This window comes from Rhinichthys klamathensis, unplaced genomic scaffold (genome assembly GCF_029890125.1).
Source record: "Rhinichthys klamathensis goyatoka isolate OS25496 unplaced genomic scaffold, OSU_Roscu_1.1 h1tg000168l_1, whole genome shotgun sequence".
NCBI classification, from domain to species: domain Eukaryota; kingdom Metazoa; phylum Chordata; class Actinopteri; order Cypriniformes; family Leuciscidae; genus Rhinichthys; species Rhinichthys klamathensis.
This window is the reverse complement of record NW_026606699.1, coordinates 628,317-651,169: the sequence shown is the minus strand read 5'-3', so window position 1 is coordinate 651,169 and position 22,853 is coordinate 628,317. Positions and strand designations below refer to the sequence as shown.

The 22,853-nt window shown below is 36.5% G+C and overlaps 4 protein-coding genes across 7 annotated transcripts in view; 1 reads left to right on the top strand and 3 right to left on the bottom strand.

Annotated features, from left to right (window-relative positions):
• ptdss1a (phosphatidylserine synthase 1a) overlaps positions 1 to 3,993 on the bottom strand; it is a 76,529-nt gene extending 72,536 nt beyond the window's left edge. The window contains exons 1-4 of one of the 2 annotated variants that reach the window (XM_056259451.1): positions 3,551 to 3,993; positions 2,188 to 2,279; positions 733 to 777; positions 409 to 533 (exon numbers count right to left, since the gene is read on the bottom strand). In XM_056259451.1, coding sequence (XP_056115426.1) covers positions 409 to 533; positions 733 to 777; positions 2,188 to 2,279; positions 3,551 to 3,729 — 441 coding nt within the window. In that variant the 5' untranslated portion in view covers positions 3,730 to 3,993. The remainder of the gene's footprint in view (positions 1 to 408; positions 534 to 732; positions 778 to 2,187; positions 2,280 to 3,550) is intronic. The other variant, XM_056259452.1, reaches the window with a different exon arrangement.
• Positions 3,994 to 6,450: 2,457 nt separating this feature from the next.
• LOC130091496 (membrane-spanning 4-domains subfamily A member 4D) lies at positions 6,451 to 10,155 on the bottom strand. The gene is made up of 8 exons (XM_056259406.1): positions 10,045 to 10,155; positions 8,470 to 8,632; positions 7,322 to 7,423; positions 7,167 to 7,223; positions 6,989 to 7,075; positions 6,844 to 6,879; positions 6,623 to 6,745; positions 6,451 to 6,537 (listed from the first exon to the last, which is right to left on the bottom strand). Exons 2-8 carry the CDS (start codon positions 8,626 to 8,628, stop codon positions 6,508 to 6,510), a joined length of 594 nt encoding a protein of 197 aa, XP_056115381.1. The 5' UTR covers positions 8,629 to 8,632; positions 10,045 to 10,155; the 3' UTR covers positions 6,451 to 6,507.
• A 51-nt stretch (positions 10,156 to 10,206) lies between these two features.
• si:ch211-269k10.4 (uncharacterized protein LOC100150242 homolog) lies at positions 10,207 to 12,555 on the top strand. The gene is made up of 6 exons (XM_056259445.1): positions 10,207 to 10,272; positions 10,561 to 10,739; positions 11,105 to 11,224; positions 11,399 to 11,455; positions 11,528 to 11,629; positions 12,231 to 12,555. The coding sequence occupies exons 2-6, from the start codon at positions 10,572 to 10,574 to the stop codon at positions 12,327 to 12,329; spliced, it is 546 nt and encodes a 181-aa protein (XP_056115420.1). The 5' UTR covers positions 10,207 to 10,272; positions 10,561 to 10,571; the 3' UTR covers positions 12,330 to 12,555.
• A 676-nt stretch (positions 12,556 to 13,231) lies between these two features.
• The window catches only part of zgc:158766 (uncharacterized protein LOC100009641 homolog), a 54,079-nt gene continuing 44,457 nt past the window's right edge, over positions 13,232 to 22,853 (bottom strand). Inside the window, exons 22-24 of one of the 3 annotated variants that reach the window (XM_056259441.1) lie at positions 16,000 to 16,208; positions 15,079 to 15,144; positions 13,232 to 13,257 (exon numbers count right to left, since the gene is read on the bottom strand). In XM_056259441.1, the coding sequence (XP_056115416.1) occupies positions 15,097 to 15,144; positions 16,000 to 16,208 (257 nt within the window). In that variant the 3' untranslated portion in view covers positions 13,232 to 13,257; positions 15,079 to 15,096. The remainder of the gene's footprint in view (positions 13,258 to 15,078; positions 15,145 to 15,999; positions 16,209 to 22,853) is intronic. The other 2 variants (XM_056259442.1, XM_056259443.1) reach the window with 2 other exon arrangements.

The following is a 22,853-nucleotide window of genomic DNA, read 5'->3' as shown; positions in this document are numbered from 1 at the left end:
TTGAATGTTTTTTTTATTATTATTGAAATTTTAGTTAAAGTTTAATTGATTTTGATGTGCTTTGTTTCCACTGAAAAAAAATTGGAGTAGAAACAATTCTCACTCAGAAATGTCACAGTTAATCACAAAGAAAATGCAAGTAACACTTTTAATTAAATGTGAAATTTTGATGTAGTATTAAATAGTATTTTCTTGTAAAACACAACAATAATATTTTAAACTTTTAAAATATTATATATATACACAAAATATTTGTATGGTAGTTTTAGTGAATTGTAATAATCCTGATGTATGAGCTCTGGCAGAAGAGAAAATATTTTGTCCTTTTTAGGGCTTAATCATAATGACATTATCAAATTAATATCACCCACAAATTAAAATAGTCATATTTCCCTGAACATCACTGACCATGATGTCAGCTTCCCGTTTGGCATAGCGAAGATTGGGATCCAGCCAGTACATGACAGACTTCACCTGCTCCCAGTTCAGGAAGATGATGAAAACGAGGAAGAGGAAGTATAGCACACTCAATCCTGCACAACAACATTAAACATGCACTTCAGAGAAGATGAAGGTGGAAAATAACATGAACCTACTAATCCAACCACTTACATACGACCTCAGATTTGCCCTCATCATTTATTCACGTTTAAAAATCATCTCACAGTGTATGTTTATCATTAAGCTTCATAATTGGCCATCAAGGTCACATAAACACTCTGATCCACTCACCGAACACTATACGCCATATTGCTGGATGGGGTCTTGTAAACGGACCTGAAAAGAAATTTATGAATAGAGTTATGAATATGGCTGCATGATACTGGAAAAACATGACATTGCAAAATTTTGTTATTCCGTGAAATATATTGCGAATGCGATATGAAAAAAAAAAACAGGATTTTTCACCAGATTACTTAAATAGCTATATTTGAAAAGAATGAATATAATTAATAATTATAAAAAGCGGAAAAGTACTGAAAGCAGGCAGAATGCTAGATCTAACCATAACTGACAAACATAACTGTCAGTTTTACCCTTCCGTCAAATATTGCACAACAAATATCAATAACAACTTTAAGTGCTGGCGAATAACCATGGTATAAACGTGATAATCCATGGTTCTTTGCCTCTGCGTCGTGCATTAAAGGAACACGCCGACTTTAGCTTATTCACCGTATCCCCCATCATGGTATTACCTGGTCTCCACTGTTTATTGTCGCAGCTCTTTACAATACAGCGAACACCCATGATTGTAAACTATGCTTTTTACTCTCTAGTAATTGCTGACTCTATTACTCCAACTCTGAACGAACTCTCTGCTTCTCACCAAGGGTGCGTCTCAGGTGCTGCGGTAATCACTCCGCCCAAGTAGCAGTGCTTCGCCTTCTGAGAATATAGTTCCCAATATTTATAAGGTTAAAAGATGACTGTGTCTCATATGACCTTGTTATTTGTACACTCTGTGACTATACAAATCACAACATGTAAATAGGAAAATGTTTGCGTTATTTTGTCACTTATTGGGATTAGTATGCTAGCTGGAGCCATTTACATCCAGTCTTTGTGCTAAGCTAGGCTAGCGGTGGGTGCGTCAGAGAGTTACGGCACGCACGGAAATGAAAAAGGTATGTATGGACTTATCTAACTCTGGGGGATACGGAGAATAAGCTAAAGTCCCAAAAAGTCGGCGTGTTCCTTTAAAATAGTTTGATGCACAGCTAGTCATGGATTATACCTTATGCTTTTATTGTGATTATTAAATAAAAATCTTAAAGAAACAATATTGTAATATTACTGTACTGTAAAAAAACAAAACAAATAAGAGTATTAATAATAATTTTATTCTAGTGTAAAATTACAATACTCATAATTAATCATTTGATTTGAATTTTATAAATAATCTCTTCATTTTTTAAACTGTAACCTATCAACTTTTTATTTTGACGGGTTGGCAGCGAATAAAAATATGCAGTGCCGGTTTCAGAGTTAAGCTCAGCACTGTGTTCATTTACATATTTATTTAATTAAATCGCAGCCTGCACGATCTCACTAATGCATATTGCAATTTCAATATCATGCAGCCTTAGTTATGAATCTGAACAGAACCATGTGACCATGATCATAAAACACTTATTGCCTGAACGCTGGGGCTCTCCGATACCAGCCCGAGTTCAAGACTCTTACCGTTTGGGAAGGCAAGAACACTGATGATCAAGAAAAACGAGATGACCAGGATGAGACCCACCCACAGGTTATTGTCATGGTTTCCATCATCTCTGCAACGGAAACATGTGGTCAGACTCATACACTCAAATACACCAGCACAAACAGACGATCTTCCTCTTTCTATTTCACAATCGACCATACACACCAAAAAAAAAACCAGTAGATGCACGCACACATCACATAAATGAATGTCGTTTTATTGAAAATTTCAAAACAAAAGCATGAATAATTTATTTTCCAGAACTGAAAATAAGGAGAACTACCGCTTCTGCTTTCAAAAGATATTTTCCATATATTATGCCTGTGCTCAGGTGCAAAAATTACTTAAATGTCATGATGAAATAAAACGTCGCGACAGATCTTTTCTTCCATATTGTGGCATACATCCATGTATAATATCAGAAAAGGAAACGCAAGGTGGGGACTTGGTTCTATTATATTTGGAATAAAAAATAAAAATGCACAGAGCAATTGTTTAGATTAAGGACCAGTAATATGCATTAAGACAGTACAAAGGCCAAAAGCTGCCATTGTAACTTGAAGTCACAATCATAAAATTAAAATTGACAATTCTTTTTTTTTTTTTAAGGAATATTGCAGTATTTATTATGAATAATTAATCTGTACACATTATTACTGTTTTTTATTTATTCATGTGCCTTGTCAATGTCAGCTTTATTCAGAATAGTCTCCCCTCCCTCTTGCAGCTCATCTCGTCTCTGATGATGTGTTTTCTGGCGCGAGGGCGGGGCGACCTGTCACTCACATGAGATCAACCAATAGCAAACCACAACCATCCAATAATTCTTTCTGATGGACATAACCACCCTACATTTTTTCTTGTTTCAGAAGCAGTTTCATTTACATATATGTCACAATAGGGTAAAAAAGACTATTGCAACTTCTTTTTCATGCCGACCTTAAATATCCGATGAATATATTATAATATGAATAACCAATAGTCTCCTGTTTACATCACAGACATGAACCATGATTTGCTACTTGCTTACTTCTAGAAAATGGTGGTATCAGGAGGGGGGGACATTGTCTTTCTAGAAAGCATTTTATCGAACAAAAAAAATTCCCCGAGTGCATGATGACGTCATCAATATTTGTGTCCGTTTTCCCGGAAGTGATATTCGCACTTCGATAGAAGATCGTTTTTGTCGACTTTAGAAATATACACGCATATAGGTGACCTCAAAACAACAGACATGCACTAAAAGCCACAAAAGACAGATTTCGAATTGAAATGGCGTGCTGCTATAGTAACATGCCGTTACTGCAACTCTTTGTGGCTTTAGGGTTGTGCGTCACTCACCGCGTAAACGCGAAGTACATCAGGCTGAGCACGGTGCATGTCAGCAGGGTGATAGTGTGTGGTTTGTAGAAGAACTCGATGGTGATGTCCTCCACCTGCTGTTCGTTGATCATGCGGAAATGCATTCTGTAATTCACATCATGTTTACTGAGAGTCCGAGAGCCGAACGTTGAAGCCATGCACGTGAGATCAGCAGATTGGCGTGTTTCCTCTATGTCCCGGATTCACCTTTGATTACCGTGATGTTGTTAGCAGCGCTCTCTCTCTCTCTCTCCCCCTCTCTCTCTCTCTCTCTCTGGCGTCTGCTGCACGAATGACGGCCATGCATGTGTGCTTTCCGGATCTGCACACGGCAAATGCATGAACACTATCAGCTGCTCAGCCTCAGAGAGAGCGATGCATGTACGAAGCAGAAAGATGGCAGACACTTTGGATGAAAACAGAAAATTCCGTGTATTTTCATTGGTGTGCATGCAGCGCCAGGCGCAGAGTCGCTATGGCAAGCCACATGGGCCAAAAATGCAGCGCTGTTCGAGTTTCTCACGCGCTCAAGGTCACTCTGCTCTGTTGAATAACACACCTGTGTGTGTGTATTGCAATTACACGCCAACATTGGAATAAGTATATTATATATACATATTAAGTACAAGCCAATATTATAAGTCATATACAGTGGAGAATATAAATAATTAAAGGTTAAGTTTAGGTTTTACAACAAACAAAAAAACTATTTTTACACACAGCTCTAAAAAAATAGTTTGGGTCAAATATTGACCAACCCAACTGTTGGGCTTAAAATTTGTATTTAAAAATGTGGAGAAAAAAAGGTTAGGTTTGTCCATATTTGACTCAAACATTGAAACAACCCAGCGTTTTAGAGTGCATTAAAAACAGCACTTGTTTTGAAAAATATAATTAAACTGATTTATTTGATCTTTCTGTCAAATATTTGGTTTGTAAGTGTGTTTGTAAACTTTCTTTACAATAATTGATATTTGTATGTAATCAGTGTTGGGTGTAATGCATTACTAAGTCATTTAATTACTTCTCCCTTGAAAAGGTAAAGTAAGAGTTAACAGGTGTATAATAAAAGTTGTGAAATAATTGACTAATATTAACTCTACTTTAGTGCTGCACAGATATTGCACAACGCCAAGATAACCAAGATAACCAACCTTTATGTTCTGATGTGATCTGTCAGCGCTCAAACACCGCTCATTAATGTCAAAATGTTTGAGATCATGATGACTAATCAAATCAAAGTAGGTGGGCTTTATGTAGACAGAAGCTGCTGAGTGTTACCCTGGTGTTACCCCGGTAAACCCGTAAGCAAAGCAGCAGCGAAACTTTCTGTTTCTGAACAGCAAATACTTCAAACAGCCATCCAGATTTTTTTATTCTCTTTGGTGTTCAGGCTACTTAACTTAATAGACTAATAACTTATTTTTAAACAGTTGTTTACACTTAGGCCTAAACATTTTTACATTCTGGACTAAACCATACCCTCGATAATGTCCTGAATCTTGATTATTGTTCGGTAACATTTACAATAAGGTTCCATTTGTTCATATTAGTTAACATGAACAATAGGCCTACTTGAACTTGTTAATAGTTGATGTTAATTTCAACATAAACTAATGCTTTATTAAAATCAAAAGTTGTAGGCTATCTGTTAATATTATTTAATAGACCTGAGCTAATATGAACTAACAATTAACAATTGCATTTTATAATGTTAACAAAGAATAACTATTGTAAAAAAAAAGAAATTTATATATAGGTATATTGCACATTGTTAATGTGTTAATGGTCAGTTCAGGGGTGATTTGTGTAATTTTAATTTATTTGAAAGTATTAAAAGAGCAGTTTCATGTCTGTCCTGTTTGAGGTTGAAATGGGATTTAGAAAGTACCGGTAATTAGTAATAAGTAATGCAATACTTTTAGAGAAAATAGTACAGTAATGTAATTACACTGTTGAAGATGTAATAAGTTAGTAATTAATGACTTTTTTAGAGTAACTTACCCAACACTGTAAAGCAGTGGCATTCAGACATTAGCGTGACAGAAGTGTCCAAATGTTTGTTGAGGTCATTGTAGCTGTTTATGTTGGATCGTGGTGAGATGTTTTTTTAGGCTCGAGTTATATTTACGGTAGAATAAAATTCTGCAAACCACTAGACATATGAAGTATGTTACGTAGGTGTGATCGAGCAGGCCTGATGCACATTGTTGGTTTTTTTTATTGATTTTTGAGGATTATTTTGTTGCATTAGAGTCTGTTGTGGTTGTTTTTCATATTTTAACGCCCCCTGAACTTCACACATCTTCATGGTCAACGGCAGGAACTGTGGTTTTGACTAAAGAACTCACAAACGCAAGCTCACAAAAGTCAAAGCAGCAAATATCTTTCACACTTCAGTGATCTTCTAATGAAACCCTATACTTTCTTGTACTGTTAGTATGATTAAAACAACAAAAATAATACTTTTTTTGCAAATAAAACTAAATTATCATAATTTCTTAAATACATTTGAATTAATATAAATAAAAAATGTATACAAAGAAATTAAACATTTAATACAATGTGTGTGTGTGTGGCACACAGTAGCTTTGTATTTTGTACAAATAGAGTAGCTTTGATTATCCATTATTGCAGAAAGCACAAACTGATGACAAGAAATTCAAAAACAGTACTTTAATAGTGAGCAAATATAAAACGAATCAAGCGTATCGTGGCACATTTACATTAATGCATTTAATAGGCAAAAACTTTGATCCAAAGCGATTTACATTGCATTCAATATAAACATTTGCTTTATTCACACGCTCACTGCGAATCAAATGGGCAACTCTACCAGCTAAAATGGGCATAAGGGCATCGATATACACAGTCAGATGCAATTAAAGAAATACAGAGAAATCCACGCCTCAAAGTGTTTCGATCTCGCTGTCCAATCAAACGTCTTGCTTGATAGTGATCATGGGCTGTATTGAAATGAAGAAAAATAAAAGAGTTTTCAAAGTGTTTGATAGTTCAGCATGTTTTGTTGATTTCAAACTGAAAACTTACCAGTGTGTTGAAATGAGATCTGCATATGGCTTTACTCTCCCAGTAGATCAGAACCAGAGCCAGAATCAACTCCAACCCACACAACACGCCGATCACCACCTTCAGCCCTACAAACATACGGGTCTGGCGGAAACCAATGATAATAAGTGAATAAATGGATGTGCACATGATTATTAACATCAGCTCGTAAGTGCAGGTTTGCTATGACCACATAACGGTACCTTTGAAATGTCATCTGTGCTGCTGTTAAATGTATTCTGTAAAAAATAAAGTAAATCAATGAGATATATGCACAGCGCTCCAATTCTGGCTTCTGTAAGATATACAGTATATGTGTGAAGAATGACAAATGACCCGTAGGCCTACCCCTCTGTCATTTAGCAGCGAGCAGAGAACTATAGCTGCGATGGACCAGAAAAGGCTGATAATGTTGAATACGAAGGACAGTTTCACCTTTCAGAACAAGAAGATAAAATGATTCAATTCAGTTTCCATCATGAGAAAAAAAAAAATTCTGTATAATATTTGTCCCGTGATCACTTACCACGGGCATGAACGGAGACTTCCCAGCTGCAAATGTCAGAATGCCACTAGCAATGAACTAAATAACAGAGACAGTGTGAGATGTATGTCATGAATAAAAACGTACACATCAAAAATGAGCTGTGGTAAATAGAAACAGGATCGCTATGTTCTCACCAGGGCACTAGGTAGGGTGTACACTAAATGAGACAAACTGTAATCAAAAGCAATGAGGAAGCCGATGCAAATGACAAACGCTCCGATGCTGAGCTGAGCCGCCTGAAACATCAACAACATTCATACAGTCATAATTCTCATAATATAGTCAAGAAGTTAATACTTTAAGAAGATCACTTTGAACAGGAACATTTTCCAAATGTAAAACTAAGGGGGTAAAACTTTAGTTTGGGGTCCAATTCTCACTACTAACTAGTTGTGTATTCGCATTAGGATATTAGCTGTTTATTATACTTATAAACCACATATTAATGGCTTATTCTGCATGACATTCTACATCCCTTAATCCTATCCAATACCTACTTTACTAACTATGAATAAGCAATAATTAGGAGTTTATTGAGGCAAACCTTATAGTTAATAGTGAGAAATGGATCCTAAACTAAAGTGTGACCAAACTAAATATTTATAGATATTTTAGATTGTGATTAATGAAATGTAAGTAAATGAGTCATTGATCATGTGACTCTTTGTACAGATGGTCTGATATCCTCAAATCATAAACATAATCATCAGGTTTTTGTCCAGCAAATGAGAAACACACCAAATACTGAGATGTTATGAAAAAAAAAATTAAATTGAAATGGAAAGAAGCATTTTCACCGGTGTTCTTAGACTTTTGGTCCCTGTGTGTATAATAGTATAAAAAGAAATATTATATAATAGGCCTATATGTTTTTGCATGTAGTGGATAGGAAACCTTAGTCAGGTAAAATGATGACATATAAATGCTAATCTGTTGAAACCAGGGTCACAAATCAACCAGCAATCAGGTTAAAAATACCACTGAAACTGACGAAACGTCCCAGATATAGCAGCAAAAACATGAGCAGCAAAAAAAATGATTTTCTGTTATGCATCATCTGATGTTTTTCGAGTGTTTCTGCAACTAAAACGAAACTAAAATCAACTCACAACTTTGACTACATCAAAAACCACAGTGATGGTAGACAGTAGAGAGTTTATATGTTTAGAAAAATGCACAAATAAAAAAAATTCTGGGACAAAAATATGAGCCCCTTATTAAAATAAATGAATATATGACATTTGTATTTGACATTATTGTGCATTTAAATCTTGGTACGCACCCCGAGTTCCTTTGGTCGTCCTTTCAGAAAAACCTTGTAAGTGTCTTTGAAGATGCAGGTGAATTTCTCGGGCATCAGCTGCCCCTCTCTCATGTTCCTGACGCTTCCCAGAGGGATGCTGATGACCATGCAGTCATCCGGCTTAAACGTGTACCGCATTTGTCTGTCATTTGAAAAGAATATTGTTATCTGACATAATGGATCAAAAATGAATGTGCCAACTCAAATGAGGACAGAAGGAGAGACTGTAGTCGGCTGGCAGAAGCAGAACGACTAATAACCCTCTGGTGCTGGTCGGCCATGTTTGACAGAAAAGAAAATATTTTTTATAAAATGAGTACCATTAAATCCCCTAAAAAAAAAATTTAAATAAAAGATATGATCAAACTTAAATATAGTACAATCATTTCATTGAAATGGGGAAAAAAGCACCAGAGGTTTAAACAGCAAAACATGGTTTTATTACTCACTATTGTTGTGGAAATCTCACAGACTTTTTTGAAATGCCTCCTTCAGTATGTGCCTTTCTGTGAGGTAAGATATACAGCATATGTAAGGCTTTTAAGGTTTCCAGGTACTTAGTTACAAATTCCTGGCTTACATAATGCCCAGGATACTTCACAAATTAATTTTATATGTAGCCTATTTCTGTCTTGTTTTCGAGTAAAAATATCTAACATTCTTAAATCAAGATCCATTTACTTGAGAAGCAAAATGACATCAGATATTAAGTCGTGTTTACTGAACAAATTATCAAAATGAAGTAAATTTATGCTTTAAACAACAAATATCAGCTAATGGTGTCAGAAAAATCAGCTTAATTCAAAAGGAAAACACCATTGGCAGATATATATTTTTGTATTTTTGATTCTCAAGTCAATCTTGATTTAGGAATGTTTAGATATTTGTACTGGAGAACTGAGGAAAAAAATCATGTTTTTTTTACAGTGTAATAAAAGAGTTAAATAGAATCATATATCATAAATTAATTAAAATAGTCAGAACAGACACAAATGTACGTTGGTGGTGTTAGTTTGGATAAAAATAAACAGTTGATTCTCACTTAAAACGCCACACATAATTTTAGCCATAAATTAACTAAAGTTTAGGAATAGACTAGGCCTATATCCAATAAAAAACTATAAAAAGTGTCTCAAATGACCCGCACACACACAGTTTAGAAAATGCCCACAGTGAAACCGTTTCACGTATTCACAGGAACTCTGAGGTGAATATGCAACTTTATAGCTAATAAAAACAGAGATTGAGTTATCGTTAGGTCTAATAAAGCACAGCGCATCAACAACGTAGTAAAAAGTGGTCATCTGCAATTGTTACGTATTTCTACCTGATCTTACCCTTATGTAGTTTTGTAGGTGTAACCTAATATATTTAGGTTGATTCAGTCATGTTAAATTATTATTTCTTTAAATAAAATTCATAAATGTAGAAGTAACCACATGAATCACATGTTTAGGTTATAATTTTCTCAGGGTAGGCCTGCTGACGTCTCTTGACTCTCGCTATAAGAGGGGTTTGTGTTTCAGGTAAAGAGTGGTAAATAAATGGTCTTACCGGCTGAAGAATAAAGTGTGTGAAGTCTTGATGAAGTTTCTGCTCAGATAGCAGAAGTTTCTTTGAGAAATGCAGCTCACATCATCAGTTCTCACACCACAGTTCCTTTTTTTTTTTTTTTTTGGACCAACCACATGAAAGTAGCTCGATGTGTATCAAGAAAAAAAACACTAAAGTGACACACGATGATCTTTACTAGACTTTAATACGGAAGACAGACTCGGCTCGGTAAGATGAACTCACGAAGCTTTAATTGCATTTATGTATTTTTATATAGCTTAATGAAGATGTATATGATTAAATTTACAAAACTGAACATTTAAATGACTGTGGTAAGGATTCATATTAGAACATTAGCGTGAATGAATATTAATGAGGGTTTCATGCATCTTTAAAAACAGTAACTTATAGTACATTCTATTCAACTCATATTTGTTGTATTTGCTTTCGCCCAACGTTTATTTGGGTTACCTCATATTTCTGCTTGTTGATTTGAGTGTGTTTGTCTTCATGCAGCGGTTGAGAACATGGCTAAAGCAGATATCGCGATGGAGATTCAGAGGCATGAGGACCCAGCAGGAGGAAGACGAGATGATGAAGGGCCGCTCGTCAAGTATTACCGCGCCAGTGAACTTCTGCCAGGCACAGTGCCAGTCCTGCACGGGCTCCTGAGGAAGGGCCCCTCCGCCTGCGCGGTAACCCAGAACACCCTGAGCTTTTACAGCATTCACTGACCTTAGTTGAGCTCCGGGGAAATTACCAGAGGAAAAGAGCCTGCTAAACAGGACCGTTTTATGCAATCATTTAAGACATTTCTCCATATAGATAACCTTTTTGGCACGAACCCTCGAGTTCTATATAAAATGGACCACTTTTTTCTAAGAGTGTGTTCTAGTTGGCTAATAAAATTAATTAATCAATGAATAAAGTGAAAAGCTGAATGCCCATGCTGAGTTTAGCCTGTAAATTTAGCTTTATAGTCATACATGTTTGATGCAAGAATTTGTCAACATAAAAAATGTGAATGTAAAGGATATTTTTTTCTGTTGTCCTGCTGTAGGCCGTGCAAATATCCAGTGGGATCCTGAGTTTGGGAATAGGGGTGGTGTTTGCAGCATCATTCGTTATCAATAATAATCTACTGACCTTATTCCGAGTGCCAATCATTACTGGAATAATGGTGAGCTTCGTTTTCTTCTGTAGTATTATGAAAACGTTTCATTGTGCAGCACGTGCAGGAATGTTGCATTTTAGATTTTGACATGCATTTCGTACAAATAATCTGTTTATTCATCAATAATGTTAATCATTTGAAAAAAAAAAAAAAAAAATGCTGTTTACTTTTGTCTTCCAGTTTGTCGTGGCTGGGATCTTGTCTAATCTTCTGTACAAAAGCCCCGGGCTTCTACAGGTTAGTGTGTGCATTTAACAAACACTGTCTTTGGAAAGTTCAAGCGTTGATCAAGAGTTTTATTTCGAACAGACTTGCTTCATCGCCAACATCTCGTGTCTGGTGGTGTCTGGGGTCGGAGTGATTCTTCTAGCTGTTGACCTTCATCCAAGTCAAGATCAAATCCACTACAAGGTAGATTGAATCATTCTAAACTATTCTTGCGCCGTTGTTGTTACAAACATTTGTGCATCTTGTTTTATTAAATGCATAAAACATGTTTTCAAATTTGATAGCAATACTATACTGTCAACATTTTTGATAATTTACAGTTTATGTGCCAAACAAAGACTGAAGACTCAGAATCAAAAGGGGGAAAATATATATAAATCAAACTGATAAATAAAATAGTTTTAAAATGTATTAAAAATAAATAAAAGTTATATTATAAAATAAAAAATTTAGCAAAAAGAAAATCAAGCCTATTGTAAGGATCATTAGGATTCTTTGCATTTTGATATTGTTTTCATGACAATAATGCACATAAAAATGACTGCAATATAATGGGTTGTTTTATTTAATTAAGCATAACCTGCTGGTAGTATAACAAATAAATATGAAAATCTTATGCAAAATATAGCTTCTTATTTTGAGGTCAAATATGGCCTGAACATGTTCTTCACAGGTCTCGTAAAATTGTCCCTGTAGGATTGAAAAGCATTTATTGATCCAGGTTGACATTTGTGTCGGTTTATTGTTGTCAGATGTCATCGGTGTGTGTGTTTGCGTCCTGCAGATGGAGGTGCTGGTGCTGTGTGTGACTCTGATGGACATGCTCATCGCTGCAGTGCTAATATACTGGTTTTACAGAGAGAAACGGGACCATAAGAAGTAACACCTCATTCAAACATCTGTGTTTGCAGTCTTCAGCTCTGTGCCGTTTGAGCTCATCTTTTCTCGGAAGGTTTAGCAACAATAATAGAATTAAAGAACTAAAAAAAGAAGAAGCGGTAGCAACTAAACTCTCCTTATTCGTGATGCAATTCCTGAAATACAGTCGTGGGAAGTCTCTGACCGAAGAGAAGGAGTGGTAAAGCCGCAACAGTGACGAACACATGTGGCTGATTTGACTTTTAATGGGACTTGTTAGTAAATTCCAGTAAAATACAACAGTTCTTGTTTTTTTTGTAGCAAGAATGAAGAACTAAAGCACGGACTCTGCTTCTGACCCTCATAACAGCTGCTTGTAGCTTTATTTGTTTATTGTGTTTGAGCATTTTATTACCTGTAAAGCTGGATATTATTTCTCTGTACATATTTTCACATTTATACACTGAATTAATGTATTTTCTGTATCTGTTACATATGAATTTGAGTTAATAAAACACCATCTTAATAAATTACAGAATTCAATACAGCTTTTTTTTTTTTTACCGTTTTATTTCTTTATTTTCAAAGTAAAAAGATGGACTGAGTCCTTAATAAAAATGCAATCCTCAATGGATTTTATTAGTAGTGCCAGTACTCTACTATTTAAAGACACTTTGTACAGATCAGTCAAATGTGGAGTGGTGAATCTGCGGCTCGTAGCAAGTTTCTGTTGTGCCGAAGAAATCATGTTTCTTAAAGTGGAAAACGTAAAAATGAAAAGGCTTGAAATAATTTACATCCGTGATCTGGTCGCCCGGTCCAATAACGTACCAGCACTGGTGAGGCTCGGGACGATTATCAGAAGTTATGAAATGTCTCTTCTCGTCCTCCACGCCGTCCAACATACAGTCCAACGGCTGTTTTCCCATCACTCCGTCTCAGTGGATTCACAGCTTGAAAAACAAAAGAAAACAAGTTATTAGAAACGCCTGACGTGCAAGTCGCTACTAAGAGTTTGGTCTGTATTAGCAGCGTTCACACTCACAGCGATCATGGGAACTGTTGGTTGCAATGATATATCATATATTCAATATCAAAATATGGCTTATTCAGGCCTGGGACCAGCTTTAAGATGCAAGATGGGTCAAGTGTTTTTATTTTAGTGTTTATATTCAAATTTATATTTTCTCCTGATAACACATTTTTTGTGACAATTTTGTAATTTCAGATTTAACAATAAGGGCAGGTTTTGACAGGGACTATATTAGTAACACTGCTATACTATTTCCAGAAGCATAAATTACTACATTTCTATTTAGTTTCTTGCTCATTTTGTGAAATAATGTCACAAATGCAATTATGCATGTTTCTTTAATGCTTCAAAATGAATCCCACATGTCTATTATTAACATTATAAATGTATGAATAATTATATTCTTTTATCTGCTTTGGGCAGAGATTAAAACGAACAGATTGTTTTTGCTGAAAGAAATATATATTTTTTAAAAAATTTAACAAACTTTTTATTTTTAGTGTAACAATTGAAATATTTTTTTCTTTTAAAATAATTGATATATTTTTTATATCTGAATTAATTTAAATGATAAAATATTGATTGCAATATATATATATATATATATATATATTTGTATTTAATAATAGATTATTTTATAGTCATTTTTAATTGGTCTAAAACTGTGGGAATGTGGCCTATGAAAACTCATGTGAAAAGAGATTTTTATTTTTTTTATTCTGATTTTAAAATTTAATTTAATTTAATTTTAATTATTTTTTTAATTCTGATCACTTTATGGTTACTGATAGAGGTTTGGTTAGCAAAAAGTAATTTTTCAGCTTTTTGAAATAATTTGTATTTTCTATGCAGAGGACAACAACTCCCCAACAAAATCACCTCATTCATTCGAGAATGATTAAAAATTAATGTATTTTCCAAATCACAGCATTACACAAAATATCATTTTTTAATGTCATTGTTTTACAAAACCGTGCAGCCGTAGTTTCTGCTCAGTGACAAATTCCAGCTGTATTTGGAAAGTCACTTGACGGCATCATCAAAAACCGTTCTCATGCGCCACATATCGCAAACTGTTATTGAAAATCAATGATTTCCTGCTGCTTTGATGCTGTCAGTGTGAACGCACATTTGTTCAAATGCGTGAAAGAGAATCTTGCAGCATGATCGACATAAGCTGCACAATTTCACAGTTATTGACCCGTGTATTTAACAATTCAATTATTTTGTCCTTCTTCCCCAAAAGAGATATTTGTGCATTATTTAGACACAATAAAATCCGTGACACAAATAGGACTCGACACCACAGAATCTTACACATGCATTACAGTGCATGTGCATCGCAGGGGAACAAACAGTTATGTTCAACATAAGGTGTATGCAGACGTTCTGTCGATCACCATAGACAATAACGTCAAAGCAAAACCACAAGGTCCTCCAAAACAGTAGTTTCGACTGAACAAACATTAAAAGTGCTTAATAAAAATGCACGCCTCAGATTTCTGCATTACTGTAAACGTGTTTGAACACACCGAGCAATGACGTTATTGTCTGTGGTAGCTGTACATGCACATTAAGTTCAAAATAACCTAGAACAACCCTTGAAGCCCAGCACACACATGCAGCCCAACACACTGACATCAAGCAAAGGGATTCTCGGATGGGAATCAGCGCCAGCCTCATGCGTTAATGGGGAACAGGCATCAGGAATCACACAGGTGACTTTAGACTAGTTACTTACTGATCTAAACCGTTTGATTCAGACCAGAGTCGAGAGGCCTAACGGGCAATGAGAAGTCTTGCTCTGCTAAAACAAACATGTCAGATACAATTAGATGAACTAATTTCAAACTTTGCTGGAATCTCTGAGCATGAGGAATAGTAATAGCGATGCTTGACACCAGTAAAGGAGGATCTTTTACGTTATTGTAGCTCATCTAAAACTTTAATAATACAATTTTTTTTGTCTTGTTAATATATTAATATCAGGTGCAACATTGTGTGGTAGTTTGGAAATGTAAGTACAGTAGATGTCATTTGAATCAGTGAATGTCAACACTTACTTATTATTATAATTATTATTTGTATATAATTTAACAGCATGTCAGCATCAAAAGCTATATTCATGGCAAACTCAAGAGTAATAAAATAAAATTCTAAAATATTTCAGTTAATTTTACAATATTATGTCTACAAACAAACAAAAGAAAAACAATAAGTATAAAGTATAAAAAAATAGTATTACTGAATTATTATTTCTCTGTACAATGACCTTGAGCTTGGGACAGGCACTTTACAAATAAAACATTATTAGTATACCAATAACAGATTTATAAAATATTCCAATTTGATAAGAATTCTAATATTTTCCCTTTAAATAAAAATCAAATAAAAATGTTGACTAATATAAATGAAAGCAGGAAATTCAACAAAATACTTTATGCTTTACAGTCAAGGAAGACTTAGAAAAATCACCTTAAGGCAATACTTTCCCTTTTAATAAATATACATGGGTAAGTCTTGAGGCCGATTTGACATTTTGTAAATAAAGTCTGTTCATTTCCATTCTCAAAATGAGAATTTCATTAACTAGATTCACTTCATACACCACTTTGCCATCCACAAATACACACATTGAGCATGGCTTCACGTCCACTCTTACCGCTGTGATGAAGCCGCTGCTCTGAGTGTCTGTGCGGTAGAGGATGGAGGATGTGAGTTTGGGTGGAGACGGGGACGGGGACGGTGTGTGAGAGGACAGATAGGAGCCTCCATCACTGGTGTAACTCTCCATCACTGAAGCGGGCTGACGCTGGACAGTGATGCTGTCACTGGAGGTGCACTGGGACGAGCTCTCGGCACTATCACTGACTACACACGGACAACACACAGTTAGCATCCACCGTATATATACACTTTCATTCAGCATTCATGCATTTAATTGGTCAAAAGTGACAGTGAAGACATTTATGATGTTTCGAAAGATTCGATTTCAAATAAATGCTGTTCTTTTGATCATACTATTCATTAAAGAATCTTAAAGAAATGTATCACGGTTTCCACAAAAATATGAAGCAGCACAACCGTTTTCAACATTGATAATAATCAGAAATGTTCATTGATCAGCAAATGATTTCTGAAGGATCATGTGACACTGAAGACTGGAGTAATGATGCTGAAAATTCAGCTTTGATCACAGGAATAAACTACATTTTTAAATACATTACAATAGAAAACATTTATTTTGAATTGTAACAATCTTTCACTATATTACTGTTTTTACTTGATAAAAATAAATGCAGCCTTTTAAACGATAGAGTATAATAATTATTTATGTATAGAATGTATTTATGTATATAACAATATTATAATATAATTTAATACATAGTATATATTACAGTATATATATTATTATACATTATATATATATATATTATTATTAATTTTATATTGTTATATATAATATATAATTTTATATTATATTATTAATTTTACTTGAAAACAAATGCCACTTGCTGTATTATTTCTTTATCTATATACATATATATATATATATATATATATATATATATTAGTGCTGTCAAACGATTAAAATATTTAATCGCGATTAATCGCATTAATGTCATAGTTAACTATTAATCGCAATTAATCGCACATTTTTATCTATTCTAAATGTCTCGATTTCTTTTTGTCCCATTATTTTTTCTCATTTTAATGCTCTTATCAACATGGAAAAGTGGATCGGCTTGCTTTGTGCAAATGTTTTTTTATTGAAAACAACATTGGCATATACCGTGTTCAATTTCACACTAACATTCTCACTTGGAGCAAATAATCTCTCACACAAAAGCTGTGTCCCAATGTGAAGGCTGCGTCCTCCGAAGGCCTTTGAAGGCCGATTGCGTCACAGCGGCGTGACGAAGGCTGTCCCAATTCAAAGGCTGCCTCTTCGAAGGACGCATTTGAAGGCCGATTGCGTCACAGCGGCGCGATGAAGGCTGTCCCAATTCAATTCCGCATCCTTCGAAGGCCATCTTCGAAGGCCGGTTGCGTCATCACGGCGTGACGAAGGCTACCCTGATTCAAAAGCGACGCCAAATGCACCCTTCGTTTCCCCGTGAAAGGAAGTATTCATAAATGGACACTTAGCGGCCTATCCTACCTTGATCCTACCCCATAATTCATTGCGCGCCGGTGACGACAGCATTTTTGGTGCAGCATTTGGTGTGTAGCCTACAGTTCAAATTCAAATGTTGGTGTTGAACTATGCCTTTTAAAACCGTTCATTTTTCGTTTTTCATTTACGGGTTAAAAAAATTAAAAACGAATGGATGCAAATTTACACAGACTATTAAACTAAAGATAGTTTAGTGATAGTTTTTTAGATTAAAGTCTTTGATTTTACTAGTATTTTGCGTCCATTTGTTTTTCTTTTTTTTAACCCGTAATTGAAAAACTAAAAATGAAAGGTTGTTGTATTTTTAAAAGCCAAAGTTGAACACCAAAATTTGAACTGTAGTAGGCTACACAAATGGTAAAAAAAAAAAAAAAAAAAAAGACTTTGCCCCTTTATTAAACATTTAAAATATTCACAAATTACTATGGGACAAATGTCGATTTTACTGGTTTTCTAAGGCCAGATTAGAACCTGGAAATTATATTTTTCCCGCAATGCTGAATGAGAAGAGGCATGTCTCTGGAACCATGATTTATAGGCTAATGATAATAAATGTGTCTGCATAAATAACGAGGCATTTTAATTGTTCGTTTAAAAGTGAACATTTCAAGCTTTAGGCAAGGTATATTTTGTTTCAGTTCATTTATGAGACGCGCTCCAGTTCACGGAGATCATGAAAGCGCGACTGATTGTTTTATTTTATTTTACAAAAGCACAACGTTTTCTTGTTATGTGAGTTTGGACAAATAAAAGTAGTTGCGAATGATGTATTATTCTTTTCTGTATGACCAGAAATTATAGAGTATTTTTTAAGTTGTTTCCACTGTTGATGGGAAAATGCAAGTGTTCGCGGCCGCGCCTCCGTGCCATGCAGTGCGCGCTCACACTCCCACACACATTTGCGTCAAAATCTTGTGTTTATTTGTGATAATCTTAGCCCTGTATTATGACTGACATTTGACGAATTTCTTTGTTCCTTTTTTGGATAAAACCGCCTTCTAAATATGTAGCCTAAATGTAGGCTAATAATAATAATATTATTATCATTTGCGTTGAGTTCACTGAAGACAGTAATAATCATAAAATAATTCATGAATGTTTTATTTTTATATAACCTAACCTTGTGTTTGTGTTATATTTCTTTTTTATATGTGAAGTTTTTTTTTTGCTTATTCTATTATACTGAGCTTTTTCCTCCTAAAAAATTTACTTTAAAGACAAGTGGCCTAAATGTCGTTTAGAAAATTCATGTATTTAACATCCTCAGTAAAATATAAAACATAAAAATGACAATAGCCAATTCTGGCTCCATAGCTGTTTACTCAATTATAACAAATTAATGATCAGGACGGCAGCTCCATCTCGCACTGTTGCTTGGCGCCATGGAGCGGTAATCGGGAACACCTGGATGCGCAATTAGGAAATCCTATGAAGGCTACAAGGTGCGTCCTTCGAAGGACGAATAGGCTGCATCCTTCGAAGTCCGCGGCCTTCGGAGGATGCAGCCTTCACATTGGGACACAGCTAATGTAACACTGTCCATCAATAAAAGGGTGAAAGAAATACTGACGAGGTCCTGATATTGACGAGGGGCGGAGAATTCGCATCAGCTGTGTGTGTGTGTGTGTGTGTGTGCTTGGCCATCATCAAGTGGTATTTCAGACTGGACGTGCTGCGATGATGATAGCTCAGTTCACAACGACACAACACACAGATCACTTTGGTCTTGTCAATGGAACCATTTGGCCACTTTTTAAAAGTAAACTTTCAATTCAGAATCTTATTGGCATCCATTTCGGCGTCTCGCGCTCGCCATTAGGGATGGGACGAAATATCGTTTGACGAAATATCGCGATACAAAACGTGACGAAACGCATCGAGGTCGAAAAAAATGGATTGCGAAATAAAGATAGATGGCACTGCTGCATGATTTGCGTAGTATATAAATAATTTAGTGTATTATATGTGTGTGTGTATGTATATGGGGCAGACATACAGTCTATGGTGGCAGGCTGGCAGCACCATCTGCTGATCAAGCAGGGTAAAACTAAATGAAAAAAAAAAATTATATCCGGGGAACGGTGCGGTACGTCATCACGTCAAGACAGCGCATGTTGCAACAACAACACTGCAGTCTACAGCGAGCTAACAAATATTAGCATCAGTACCAACTGCCTTGCCCCCAAACAGCCGACCATGGAGTCAAATGTATATATATACCGTAAAACTTCAAATAATAGCCCGGGCTTTTATTTTCCCAAATCGTCGAACTGCACCGGCTTGTATTTGAGACAGGCGTCTATATGAGACCGGCCTTTATAATTAAGTGTTGAGATGTTGTTCATTGAGTCTAAGTAAGCCTAGAGTCTCTAATCTCTAAAAATCTCCAAATGCTCCACGTGAAACTGCGGTCTTCCGACCTTTTACTATCGTGTCAATTGATTTTGATTAATATGCGCGAGGGAGAGAGAGCAAGACAGCGCTCGTTTTGTTTGAAGACGTGAGAGTGCGCGCGCGCGGCCGGGGCGCTCTCTCTCTCTCTCTCTCTCTCTCTCTCTCTCTCTCTCGTTATGCGCCCTGTCATTGTCAAGCGCAGCAGTCAATTCATTCTACATCACTCGCCGATCAAAAAAGGCTTTGGCGGGACACACATTTGCTTTGGCGGCCAAAGCAAATGAATAAGTTGTTGTTATACAGTAATATTTTTTTCTTTTTTTTTCTTTTTTGATATCGTATCGTGACGTATCGTATCGTGACCCTGGCATATCGAGGTGCATCGTATCGTGAGTTTAAGTGTATCGTCCCATCCCTACTCGCCATCCACTCAAAACGTAACGTTAACCTACTATTTGGCCGGCTCGCAAGCCCAAACGAGTGTGTGCGTCGTGCCTGTTGTTTTGTTTCCGGTCTAGCTAGATCCGCTTGCGCTTTGGTCGACGAAGCAACAAAACGTCCTCGCGCGGCGCAAGCCATTGAAATGAATGGGTTTTATCGCGCAGCGCCGCGTCCTGTTGCAAAAGCATGTGAAAAAAACGGCAAAGTTTGCTAGGGCAAAAAGACCGTTAATCGCGCGATAAAAAAATTAACGCCGTTAAAATGGGTTTGCGTTAACGCCGTTAATAACGTGTTTAACTGACAGCCCTAATATATATATATATATATACACTCACCGGCCACTTTATTAGGTACCCCATGCTAATAACGGGTTGGACCCCCTTTTGCCTTCAGAACTGCCTCAATTCTTCGTGGCATAGATTCAACAAGGTGCTGGAAGCATTCCTCAGGGAGTTTGGTCCATATTGACATGATGGCATCACACAGTTGCCGCAGATTTGTCGGCTGCACATCCATGATGCGAATCTCCCGTTCCACCACATCCCAAAGATGCTCTATTGGGTTGAGATCTGGTGACTGTGGAGGCCATTTTAGTACAGTGAACTCATTGTCATGTTCAAGAAACCAATTTGAAATGATTAGAGCTTTGTGACATGGTGGAAGTAGCCATCAGAGGATGGGTACATGGTGGCCATAAAGGGATGGACATGGTCAGAAACAATGCTCAGGTAGGCCGTGGCATTTAAACGATGCCCAATTGGCACTAAGGGGCCTAAAGTGTGCCAGGAAAACATCCCCCACACCATTACACCACCACCACCAGCCTGCACAGTGGTAACAAGGCATGATGGTTCCATGTTCTCATTCTGTTTACGCCAAATTCTGACTCTAACATCTGAATGTCTCAACAGAAATCGAGACTCATCAGACCAGGCAACATTTTTCCAGTCTTCAACTGTTCAATTTTGGTGAGCTCTTGCAAATTGTAGCCTCTTTTTCCTATTTGTAGTGGAGATGAGTGGTACCCGGTGGAGTCTTCTGCTGTTGTAGCCCATCCGCCTCAAGGTTGTGCGTGTTGTGGCTTCACAAATGCTTTGCTGCATACCTCGGTTGTAACGAGTGGTTATTTCAGTCACTGTTGCCCTTCTATCAGCTCGAACCAGTCTGGCCATTCTCCTCTGACCTCTGGCATCAACAAGGCATTTCCGCCCACAGAACTGCCCCTCACTGGATGTTTTTTCTTTTTCGGACCATTCTCTGTAAACCCTAGAGATGGTTGTGCGTGAAAATCCCAGTAGATTAGCAGTTTCTGAAATACTCAGACCAGCCCTTCTGGCACCAACAATCATGCCACGTTCAAAGTCACTCAAATCACCTTTCTTCCCCATACTGATGCTCGGTTTGAACTGCAGGAGATTGTCTTGACCATGTCTACATGCCTAAATGCACGTAGTTGCCGCCATGTGATTGGCTGCTTAGAAATTAAGTGTTAACGAGCAGTTGGACAGGTGTACCTAATAAAGTGGCCGGTGAGTGTATATAATAGATAAAGAAATAATACAGCAAGTGGCATTTGTTTTCAACTAAAATTAATAATGTAATGATCACAAATACTGTACTCAGTCAAGAACAGGAAGAGAAACTGGACAAAATCTTGTCTAACAATTAATAATATAATATATATTGCTCCGATCTGACATTCTTTCAGTGTTATTTGACTATCTTTGTCTTAGTTAGTGTATCTTTAGACTGCCCACTGAAAGCACACACATTCGGCCCCTCAGAGTTTCCATTGGCTTCCATTGTACCAAAGAAACACCACCACAGTGAGAGGGGCCCATTTCCTGTTTTAGACATCCTGTCTGAAAAGCGTATATGACGGTTTAGCTGCTGTTCATTTACACCTTCTGCCCACCACAGACATTATTATAAGATGACACATCCTGGTGATGAATTTAGACTGTAGATTAACTCCACTAATATACAGTATATTAGTGCTGTCAAATCGATTAATCACTATATTAATCACATCAACATAAAGGTTTGTGGTTATATAATACATGTTTCATATTTAAGTTCTTGTTTAGTTCATGTTTTAAGTTAAGCCAAGCCAGGTCTTTGTTTATTATGTATCTACAATGTTTATTATGAGTGTGTTGAGAAAATTCTGTGGATTATAATGATGTGAATTGGTTTAGATGAGCATCTTGCATATCTAATGCTGGACAATACTTCTCACTGGACTCAATATATAGACTTTGCCTTATTGCTGAGTGGTTCCTCATTTACTGTGAGGACTGTGGAGGAGGAACCATGCAATCCCACAGTGCCCACCACACTAGAGTCTCATCACGCCATGTATGCCACCCCAGAGTCTCCAACGGATGCGGAGCTTGATCCTCCACTGCTCCGAAGACCAGGCCAGCCACTGCACCAAGACCCAGGCCCATGATCCAGGTCCAGTTCCCCCTCCCGGGCCTGGCCCTCCATCCTCCCGTGGGCCC